General features: G+C 38.9%; 1 protein-coding gene across 4 annotated transcripts in view; it reads right to left on the reverse strand.

Moving 5' to 3' along the window:
- LOC104612215 (Zn-dependent exopeptidases superfamily protein) overlaps window positions 1–11,203 on the reverse strand; it is a 41,365-nt gene extending 30,162 nt beyond the window's left edge. For all 4 annotated transcript variants that reach the window (XM_088902163.1, XM_010279591.3, XM_088902162.1 and 1 more), the window contains exons 1-3: window positions 10,948–11,203; window positions 9,069–9,182; window positions 8,791–8,905 (exon numbers count right to left, since the gene is read on the reverse strand). In XM_088902163.1, the coding sequence (XP_088758289.1) occupies window positions 8,791–8,905; window positions 9,069–9,182; window positions 10,948–11,011 (293 nt within the window). In that variant the 5' untranslated portion in view covers window positions 11,012–11,203. The remainder of the gene's footprint in view (window positions 1–8,790; window positions 8,906–9,068; window positions 9,183–10,947) is intronic.
- Between the last annotated feature and the right edge of the window lie 727 nt (window positions 11,204–11,930).

Consider the following 11,930-nt stretch of genomic DNA (forward strand, 5'->3'; position numbering starts at 1 on the left):
GATTCTAGCTTCAGATTGTCATGCCTCTGTCAGGGTGCTTTTTCAGATATGCAAGTATTCTCTAATAGCTTCTTAGTGTTGAACCCGAGGTGCATGCTGTACTGACTCACAACAATGACAACATAAGAAATATCTGGTCGTGTCATGCACAAATATAGCAGTCGGCCCACCATTGTTTGATATCTCCCCACATCTTTCACCAACTCACCATCCACCATTAATTATGTGATTTGGATCAATATGAATGTTTGTTGGTTTGGTCCCCATCTTCCTAGTCTCCCGTAGTAGGTCCAAGTACATACTTTCTCTATGAGATGAAGATCCCATACTTGGATTTTGCAACTTCAATCCCCAAGAAGTATTTAAGCTCACCAAGATCTTTGATCTCAAATTCTTGCTACCATGATTTTTTGAGATCATCAATCTCCTCCAGATCATTTCCTGTAACCACCATATCATCCATACACAATCAGAATTGACACCAGAGCATCTCTCTCCTCTTTACAAAGAGGGTGTGATCAGACTGGGTTTGTGTGTATCCAAAATGAATAAGTGCCCCTCTGAACCTATCAAACCAAGCCCTAGGTGATTGTTTCAGTCCATATAGATACTTTCTGAGTTTGCATACCTTTCCTTTACCAACATTTTCATAAAAGCCTGTTGAAATGTCCATATATACCTCCTCCTGTAAATCACCATTGAGGAAAACATTTTTAACATCAAGCTAAAACAAAGGCCATGAATAGGTGGCAGCTAGAGATAAAAGAATACGAACTGAACTCATCTTAGCTACCGGTGCAAAGGTTTCCAGATAATCAACATCATAGGTCTGAGTATACCCTTTTGCTACCAACCTTGCCTTGTACCTCTCTATCTTGCCATCGGCCCTATACTTCATTGTGAATACCCATCTACATCCAATTGTCTCCTTGTATAGGGGAAGATCAATTATTTCCCAAGTTTGGTTTTTAACCAAGGCTTCCATCTCTTCTTGCATGGTTGTTTTCCACTCAGGTTTGGAGAGAGCCTCAATAACATTCCTGGGTATAGAGACAGGATCCAGGGAAGAAAGGAAAGCACGGTAGGAGGGTGATAAGGCATTGTAGGAAAGATGGTGTGAAATGCAATGGGTTGTACACTTTCTCTTCCCTTTACAAAGTGCAATGGGAAGATCAAGCTCAATGGGATCAGCTGCAACAATGGTGTTAGGTACATTAGAAAACATAACAGGCTCAGGCTCAAGAGGAATACCTGGAATTGTATCTGCTGAATCTGGAGTTTCAGAAGGACTGATAGAGAGTGGTATGGGTTGAAGATGTGTGGAGTCAACCATCGTCTGTCGGCGCTGATATTTCTGTGAGGCTGCCCGTAGTGGCTCAGGTAATGAAACTGATGGAGGTGCTGGTTGAACTGATGATGGAGGTGCTAGCTGAACCGATGATGGAACTGATGGAGGCACTAAAGAAACATGAAGAGGAACAGATTGTAAGTTCTCCTCCCTAAAACTCTCCCCCTGAGGAGAACCACTCGAGAAAAAGGTGGATTCAAAAAGGGTAACATCCATAGTGACAAATCTGCTCCTTAACATTGGGTCATAATAGCAATACCCCTTTTGGTTCTGAGCATACGCAAGAAAAACACACTTCTTGGCCTTATGATCCAATTTCTTGCAGTGGGGGCAAAGAATGTGAACAAAGGAAACACAACCAAAAACCCTCAGAGGTATGTGAAATATCTCCCCATCTGGAAAAAGAAGACTGAATGGCACCTTAAAACCCAAAATCCGTGAAGGAACACGGTTAATCAAATGCACGGCTGTAAGGACTACATCTCCCCAGAAATGCACAGAAACTGAAGCACACACCATAAGACTCCTTGCCACATCCATAATGTGTCTGTTTTTCCTCTCAGCTACTCCATTCTGTTGTGGTGTATATGCACAACTGCTCCGATGAATTACACCATATTCTAAGAAATACGTGGTCAAGTCCTTCTCAAAGTACTCTCTGGCATTATCTGATCTAAAAGCCTTAGCTTTCAGTCCAAATTGTGTGAGAACCATCTGGTGGAACTGTCGTACCAAGTTAAGAACCTCATCTCGTGATCTTATCAAATATATCCAAGAATATCGTGTATAATCATCCACAAACAAAAGAAAGTAACAGTATCATCCCATGGAAGGAATATGATATGGCCCCCATACATCAGTGTGAACAATATTAAAAGCAAAAGTACTTCTTTTATTACTTGGTTTAAAAGACTGTCTACAATGCTTTCCTAACTGACAACTCACACTCCAAAGTAGATAACTGAATAGACTCAAACAACTTTGGGAAAAGAAATTTCAAAGAACTAAAAGAAAGATGTCAAAGCAATTATACCAAAGCATAATCTGGTTCATTGACTTTGACCCACTACTACTGCTGTTGCTAACATGGTGGCCCCGGTGTCTCGGAATCTCATCCAAAAGGTAGACTCCATTCACTTCACGACCACTCCCAGTCGTCTTCTTTGACTCTAGATCCTGCAAAACACAATTACTAGGAAGAAAAGTCACGGAACAATTCAAATTTTTTGTCAAAGAGCTAATAGATAGTAGGTTGGTATGAAGTCTAGCGACATGTAAAACAGAGGATAAAGTTATATCATTTGTCACTCTAACTATCCCTTTTCTCAGCAATGGGAATATGTGAACCATCTGTTGTAGAGACTTTGTCTCTACCAGAGCACAACTAATAGGAACTGAAAAGGGTAGGGGCATTAGTCATGTGCTCAGATGCTCCTAAGTCTGTAATCCAGGGAGATCCCTCCTTACCTAAAGTGGATGCAAGATTTGCAATTGCATATGAACTACCTGTATGTGCAAAAGAAGTGGTGTAGTTGGCTCCTACATTTTGTTGTCCATCTGGAGGCCAGAGCAAGGTGAATCTTTCTTACTCATAAGCTGTCCAAACCTCTCCAATTTTGTTCTCACTGCTGCTACTGCAATGGATTCCCAATCAGTTTGGGAAAGAGGGGCCGAAAAGTCTCCTGTAGTGGCCACGTTTGCATTTCCCTTATTCCTTATCCGGGCAGGCATAAGATTTGGATGAAACTTCCAACAAGTGTCCTTGGTATGCTTAGGCTTCTTACAATAATCACACACCAAGTCCTTCTTGTCTTCCCTTTTAGTCTCACTACTCCCCCTGTCTCCATTCGGCTTAGGTTTGGTTGTACTAACCATAGCCGACTGGTTAATCCCAGGTTGTCTCAGCATTACATTCCTCCTACTCTCCTCTCCAGAGACAAAGGCATAGGCTTGAGAGAGTGTCACACCCCCCCTAGAAAGAATATGTTGCCTAGCAATGTCAAATTCAGGGTTCAGCCCTGCTAAGAACTCAAAAACCCTATTCCTCTCTACTAGTCTGTGATAGGTTGCTGCATCATTTACACTTTCCCATACCATAGTTTCTAAGTGATCTATTTCTTGCCAAAGGGTTGTTAGCACAAAGAAATACACAACAAGGGGGTTTTGTCCTTGTTTCATACTCATCGCCTGATTCCTTAACTAATAGGCTCTGGCTTCATTTTGCTTCTGAGAGTAGGTTTCAGTCACTCCATCCCAAATCTCCTTAACAATATTAGCCCATAGGAAATTTTTTGCAATATGAGGTAACATAGAATTACACAACCAGGACATTACCATGTAGTTCTCCTGCACCCATCAGGAAGAGTCTGTATCAGGTTTCTTCTCCTCCCCAGTGATGTACCCTAATTTTTCACGGGCACCAATAACCATCTTAGCTGATTGTACCCACTCCAAATAATTTGTACCATCAAGTTTTACTGTAGTAATGATCCCAGACCCAAAAATATCACTACTACCTCCAACACCCAGTCCCACAGTACCGATGGATTTTATCTTGGTATTCCAACTCTCCATCTTACTTCAAACAGTTCAATAGTAATAAAAAATAGATTGGAGACCTTCCAAAAACAATTTAATATCACACACAAAAACTAATCCTTCTAGAAGAAGAAAACCCTATCCGGAGAGAAATCACTCTCCTCCCCACGCCTCCCAACAGAAAGAAGAGTGAATCGATCACTCCAGGAGGCTCAGAAAATTCTAGAAACTTAACCGCCCTCTTCAAAAAATCAAAAGAAAACTAACAATACCTGGGCACCCAAGATCAGATCAAAAACAAAGAGTCCAACTTTTCTGGGACTCTTCCCTGTACTCCAGTTCCTCCTAATTTTGATGTCAAACAGTAGATCACCTTCCTGATGACTAGATCCCTCCAAAAAATCCAAGAGCTTGGCAATCTATAGCAGATCGAACAGCCCTTTATTACTTCATGCAGTCGATCGATCTAGGGCTGCATGAGAATGCTTCAAGAAACCCTAACCGATGCTCTGATACCAAGTAGAAATCTGTTGAATTCAAAAATAAGAATAGAAAAGGTAGTTTCTTGAAGAGAGAAGGAAGAGAGAAGGAGAAGAAGAGAAGAAGAGAAGAGATCTTGAAAAGAAAAGAGAGCAATAATCTGGCTGCCCCCTTCACTTATTATTTATACTAAAAATAATAGAGCAGTACAAAGACAACTATGCCCTTATAGGGCGGCAAAACATAAAACAACATATATAAGACTCAAAAACATAATATAATTTGGACTCACATAACTACTATGGTCCCCACCTCCTATCTAACAACTAACATAAAACATCTACTCAGAAAAACAGTATAAAACTGATCAATTTTCAACACATGCAAGAATGCAAAACACATACTAGAAAAAGGAAATTCATTAACAAGACCACTTTGGCATATGCCATATGGATTAGGGTAGAAAATTGGGAAAGGTAGAGAGGGTGTTGTGGTTGGATTGGAGTTACATGAAGACATGTCATCACTCGGTTTTTATAAATGGCATGGTTAAGGATTTCTTCCCAACTAGCAAAGGACTAAGACAAGGGGACCCCCTCTTACCTTTCTTATTTACCTTGGTAACGGATGCGTTCAGTAGGATGTTAACAAGAGCAAATAGGATGGACATCTTTAGAGGGTGAGTATTGGAAGGCATGGCATAACAATAACACATCTACAGTTTGTAGATGATACAATCATTTTTGTGAGGGTGGGAATCCCCATAAGGCTAGGAATCTAAAACAGGTAGTGAAATTGTTTAAATCTCTCTTGAAATTGAAAATTAGCTTTGAGAAGTGATGTGGCTCGAAAAAACTTAAATGAGGAATCGTTGATGGTTGTGGTTTCATTAGGTTCCCCTACTTTAGATTGGCCAATGAATTATTTTATTTTTTCATCAATAACAAAGCATTTTATTAAAGAAGATTAAGCAAGGTACTCTGTTATGATAAAAAAAAAAAAAAAGGATTAAGCAAGGTACAACAGAAAGCTATGGGGAGAGGTAAACTCTCTTAACCCTCCCCAAGGGACAAAAAACAGTTTACAAAACTGCCCTGAACATGTATTCCCTTCCCACCCCTTGCTTAGCAAGTGCATCAGCAAATGAGTTGGCAACCATTCTATAACCACCTTAGAGTCTCTTCCAACAATAAACTATTGTAGATTCAATTCCTTAGCCTTCCTTATCCCTTCCAATACTGCCAAGATTTCAGCTCTAAGAGAATCCCCCACTCCAATGGGACTGGAATACAGTGCAATAACTTTCCCTTCCTCATCTCTAAAGGTTCCCCCAATACCAGAAGGTCCTGGATTACCTTCACTTCTCCCATCAAAGTTCAATTTGATAAATCCAAGGGCTAGTGTAGACCAAAGGGGGCTGGTTTTCATTTGGATTGGAGCTGAATTAGCCACTTCCAATTTCTAATCAATACCTCTGTAGATATATCTTTAAACAGCATCAATTATTACCTCTTTACTTATTTCATTTTCAATAAAAATTTGTGAGTTCCTTTCTTCCCAAATCATCCACCAAACAACAGCCCGTACACATGTCCACATTACTCTGCCCTCTTCTTTGACCACCTAACAAAGGAAGAAGCAAACAATCCTTGTACACGTGTAGGGGGGGTCCACCTGCAACCAAACAAAGAAAAGAACCACTGCCAAATAGCAGAAACAAAAGTGCAGGAGATTAATAAGTAATAACAGCTCTCACCATTGGCCTTACAAAGATACACCAACTAGGGGACAAACACCAAGTAGGTCTTTTCCTTTGAAGCAAATCATAAGTATTGTAACTTTCCATAAAAGCTTCCCAGCAAAAGGCTCCAATCCTAGGAGAATTGGTTTACCCTAAATCTCAGGAGAAGGGAAGGTTTGGTCATTGCTAATAGAAGATTGGACTAAAGCTTTGATGGAGGCACAAGAGAAGATACAATACTTATGATTTGCTTCAAAGGAAAAGACCTACTATCTTCCTTTAAGGGATCCAAAACCACCCCACCAAAGTCTGGAGAAAAGCCATCAGAAGCCAATGAAATATTTATGTATGCCTCTAGGAGACGACCCATGGGAAAGCAAGCAGGTTTTGGAGTTCAATTGTAAAACATTGTGCTAAGAGGCTGGCTGTATGGAAGAAAAACTATATTTTTTAGGGGGAAGAATTACTTTGATAAAATCTACCCTAACAAACCTGCCAGCATACTACCAATCAACCTTTAGGATACCATAGAGGGAGGTGTTGAAGGTAGAGAAAATAATGAGGGACTACTTATGGGAGACTGGGAAGGAAGGAAGGATTAATTGATTAAATGGGAAATTGTATGCAAGAGAAAGGAGCAGGGGGGATTGGGATTAGGTAATTTAGGAAAAAAGAATATAGCTTTGCTAGTAAGTGGTTGTGGAGATGGCCTCTAAAGAGGGAGAGACTCTAGTACAAGGTGGTGAAAAGTATCCATGGGCGAGCTAGCACTGGTTGGGATGCTGGTGTATCTCAGGATTCTCAGTGGGCTGCTTTGGCTTCTCTTTGGAAAGCCATACATGGTATTCTCCCCTAGTTGTTAAGCCTCACAAGGTATGATGCATATACTGAAGACAAGGTTTTGTTCTAGGAAGATCTTTGGGTTGGTAACTCCACTCTCAAAGACCTCTTTCCCTCTTTGTACTCTCTTTATTCAAGAATGAACCTATCCAAAACTTTTGCTTCCCTCTCTCCTTCAACTGGAGTTAGTTGGGATTTGGGCTTAAGAAGAGATCCAAGAAGGGACTATGAGTTTGATCAGGTTGCCTTGCTTTTAAAACTTCTTAACTCTTTTCTTTTGGATCCTTCTTTGCCAAATAGTCAAGTTTGGACTCTTCACCCTAAGGTCCTTTTCTCTTGTGCTTCTTTTTTCTCTTCCTTGTCCTTGGATTCCTCTTCCCTAGCCTTCCCTTTTAAAGAAGTTTGGTCCAAGCCTATCCCATCCAAGGTTGGATCTCTTTGTTGGGAAGTCTTTCATAGAAAATTAAACACGTTGGACAACCTCCAAAAAAGAAGACCTTTCCTTAGTATTTCCTCGGGTTGGTGTATTAGAGCTCTTACCATCTGCTAATCTCTTGCCCTGTTGTTGCAAGCTTATGGGAAAGGTTGTTTGTTCTATTTGGTTGCAAGTAGAACTTTCCCTGGACTACCAGTAGCCTATTCAACTCTACAACCTTCAGATGGCCAAAGAGATGGGATATAATCCTGTGAAGATGTGTGGACAATATGGGAGAAGAGAAATAATAGAATCTTTAATGATAAAAAAATGAATGAGGAGGATATTTGGGACTGCATTGTAAGTAGGGCTATAGATTTGGCTAAAACATGGGATCTATTTTCCCTCTTCTCCTTTGATGATATTTGGCAGAACTGGGGAGTTGTAACAAAAAGTTCAGAAATCAAGATAAGGCCTATCTTAGCTTTGGTACCTCCTGAAGAAGGTTTCATTAAGCTCAACTTTGATGGTAGTAACCCAGGAATCCAGGGTCAAATAGGAGGTGTTTTAAGTAATGCAGGAGGCCATATAATTGCTCTATTCTCAAGCCCTGTAGGTGAGGGGGACTCTATCCAAGCTGAGTTTCAAGTTGTTCTGCAAGGGGCACAATTTTCTAGAGAGCCAATTATTGATGGATTACTAATTGAGGGGACTCAAAGCTGATAACTAGGTGGCTAAAGAATCCAGACACTATTATTGGACCTATAGGGAAACAGTGAAAAGGTTTAAATGGTTAACTCAAATATGACTGTATGAATTCAGTGGGAAAGGAGATCGGCTAATGGGATAGATGATTGCTTAGCTAAGGAAGGGATGCATAAGAATCATCTATTTTAGGCTCAATTAAAATCTATTTTTGTAATTGAGGCTGCCCCTCATGCCTCTCTGTGGGAAGCTCTTTCCATAAGATGTCATTGTTGAAGTTTTTAATAAAATCATTTACTTATCAAAAAAAAAATGGTAGAGAGACTGGTAATCTCAGCAAGTGTAGCAGCTGTACAACTATGGCATATCCATTTCAAAAGGCATAATGAGACTTTATGATGATTTTTAGAAAGATAGACACATTTAAATTCGGTGAGTTAACTGCAAGCCTCTAGAAGTCCTATGTGGATCTTCAGTCTTATGAAAATATTTAGAGATTGTTCTGCATTGCAGTAAAAAAATGAAGCTTTGCTTAGCACATGCTTGAATGTTATTTGATAATTGTGTCATTTTCTGTTTGCTGGAATGTATTGATATAAATTTTAATCGCCACAAAACCACAGAAATCATTACAAGATTTACGCATCCATTATTCCATTATTGCATTAAAAATAAGAATGTGGAGCATGAAATACAAAGTAGAAAATGGAATGAAATCCATGCCTGGTAAAGAAATTTTGCATGTCATCCAATGACACCAAAACTGCAGATGAATGAACCAACTCATTCACATTGTTGAATCTTATAATAGGAGCAACAACCTTTTCACGACCAGGATCTGAAAATAATTTTTAAGAGGAAAGACAAACAATCAACCAAAAGTTGATAAAAATAAAAATTTCCAGACTCTCTGGAAAATGTAATGTTGTGAACCATTTACATATTATGAGATGACATAATTTTGCAGAAGAGCATGCCTATTGACATAAAGGCACACTTACTTGCACAACCAATTTCTCCAGAAAGATTAAGAAGTCGCACACAAGGGTACCCATCAACATTGAAGTACATTGACTTCTCAAGATCTGGAACCGACTCCAAAGAGTCAACTTGTCCTGAAAATATCCCCAAAATAAGTAGTCAAAACATGGAAACCAACAATCCAGTTCAAATGAAATCTGAGAAAATGAATCTAAATGTATTCTAAATAGGAACCTCTCCTTTGGAAAAATAAGATGCACCATGTAATTTAAATAAAAGGCAACTACAGATAACATTGCTCTTTCAACTACCTTGTTTTTCCAGGTATAAGTCGCCTTTTACAATTGATTGATAAACAAATACTTCAAATTTCAAATATGCTATTCTTGGGTTTAATGCCTAGTGCTCTCAACACCAGATAATGTGTGCCAGATCCAAAACCATACACAAATGCAAACAGTAGAAGCCTCTTGAGACAACCCCAGATTATTGGTTTTACTCATAGGAATAGCGTTTTTTTCCTTGATCTAATGGCAACTTCATTTAAGGATTCAATATTATTCCCTGATATGTTAAATGCATTTTTACTCCTTTGCACCAGAAACTCATCTAGATCTAATGATTACCAAAGAAGGTTGAGCTTTGAGCTTAGAGCGCAGAGAATAAAAGAGATGTATCAACATACATGGCTGTCTTAAGGTCAAGAACTCACTAAGAATAACATTTTTTCCTAGTGAGAGAGCTTTGTATGAGACTTCAATTTCTTTCTACGTTTATTTCATTTAAATATAGATGTGTAGGACTATTTCCTTGGATGATATAAATCATGCAAAGTGCAGAAAGCTCAGTTTGGTACAAATGGAAGAATGAGATCCAGGTCCTATGTCATTGAGCTGGTCAAAGATCCAAATGTGCAACTCAGGCATGATAGCATTTTTATGACCAATAGCTGGTGGCAAGACATGGTACCGCTGGCACAAAACTCAAGATGAAACACTACCTATGGTCAAAATCTGTCACTTGACAAGGAAGTTATGTGAGGTGAGAACTAAAAAGTTTAGAAATACATAAAGAAATTCAACAGAGTAGATACAAGAATTGGGATGGTGGAATAACATGAAACTCTAACTGCATATCACAGATCAATCTCACTAAAAAAATCAAAAAAAAAAAAAAAAAAAAGCTTATATAGCAAGCAGCCTGAACTTTCCAAACAGAACTCCACGAGGAGGAGATAGGCAGAAGTTCCGTCAATAGGGAGAGAAAGAGAACAACCACGATAGCTCATTTGCAAAAGATTCTTGCCATATTCACAATTCACAGTGAACACACTAGTGTAGTACATACAACATGAACCATATCAACGCAACTCGTACACAAACAGCGAAAGAATTAACCATATGACCTTTTTTTTGCTAGAAAAAAAAAAAACCCTTAAAAATTAAATTAATAAACCAAATGAAAATCTGGTCAGTGTATATAAGGAGCAGAACTTTGAAATTTAAACTAACGTCCTCTCGTATTTCATTTACACTAATTCAATGACTAACTTTGGAAAATATGGTGCAAAGTAACATATTGATGGTGAACTTTCAAATGAACGGAGAAATGATTATTCCTACCCTTGAACACAAGTCCTTAAATGACTTGAACGATTTTATGGTTACCAACTGAACTAAGCTTTAAGCGATCGGAGAACAAATAAAAGCTAGTTTTGGATCGATTTGCAGATGTTTTTCTTCCGGATGGTCGATTATACCATCTCGATAGTAGAAGCCGTTATCCAAAACCGATCAGCTTAGATATAATTGAAGCACCTTTCAGAAACCTTCAACAATGACAGACATAGTGCAGGATTCCATCAAAGGGAAAGTCCGAGAAATTCATGAATAAACTCACCAGCGAGAGAGAATTGAAGTTGAGCAACGAAGCACAAAAGAACGCAAACAAAATTTCTGGCCATGGCGAAGATGCAGAAATTGGTGAGAAGCTTTAAACCCTAGGCCATGGTCGTCGGAGCTCTACCTCTCTCTCTCCCCCAACGTCGCTCTCCAGTCTCCAAGACCCCAAGTCTCTCCAACTGAAGCTTAGATGATCTGCGCTCTTTTGACTCACATGTGGTGAATTAGCAATGTTAATTAACTTTAATTTCATGATCTGTGATTCTGCCTGCGTAAAAGCCTTAAATTCTTCGTCTGGATACGGCCCACAATAAATGGGCTTGGGCTTAAAAGTCCATCAAAGAACAAGACAAAAAGAAACTGGAATAAGTGAATAACAACGTCTGTTTATTTTGCTAGGCAATGATTTATTACCAGCCGTTTGATCATTCAAATCCGTCACCCTTAACCCCACTTGATCAGAAGGAGGAGGACCAAGTGGAAAAATAAAAGGAATAAACTTTTGAAATTGAGGCAGCATTATAAATATTTAAACTGGTAAGGCCCCGTTTGTTTGTATTACTTTTGCTTCGTATTTGACTGTGTTTTGTCTGTTTGTAGGGAGTAGAATGAAGTTCTCACCGAATGGCTGAAAGAAATTTATATCTTTATGTTTCCGAGGAATAAGGTAAGGCAGCAAATTGAAGTGATCCTCCCCCTACATTATTACATAAATGTAGACTTGGCAAAAAGTTGACCCAATCCGTAAATTCAACTTAATCCAATCCGAAAAAAACAGTGTTAAGGTCTCATATTTTTAGCTACTTGGATTTGAAAATGATCAGACCTGATCCAACTCAATCTGGAAAAAAATTGAATCAGTTAGGTTGAGTCATGGGTCAACCACTGACCCAATTATTAGGTCTATTTGGGACTAATTGTGTATTCATAGAAGTTTTCTCACTTTCATCTTTACTATTTAGTTTTTACTCTTTATCGTTT

This window comes from Nelumbo nucifera, chromosome 3 (assembly GCF_055504915.1).
Source record: "Nelumbo nucifera cultivar China Antique chromosome 3, China Antique-T2T, whole genome shotgun sequence".
Classification (NCBI taxonomy): Eukaryota; Viridiplantae; Streptophyta; class Magnoliopsida; order Proteales; family Nelumbonaceae; genus Nelumbo; species Nelumbo nucifera.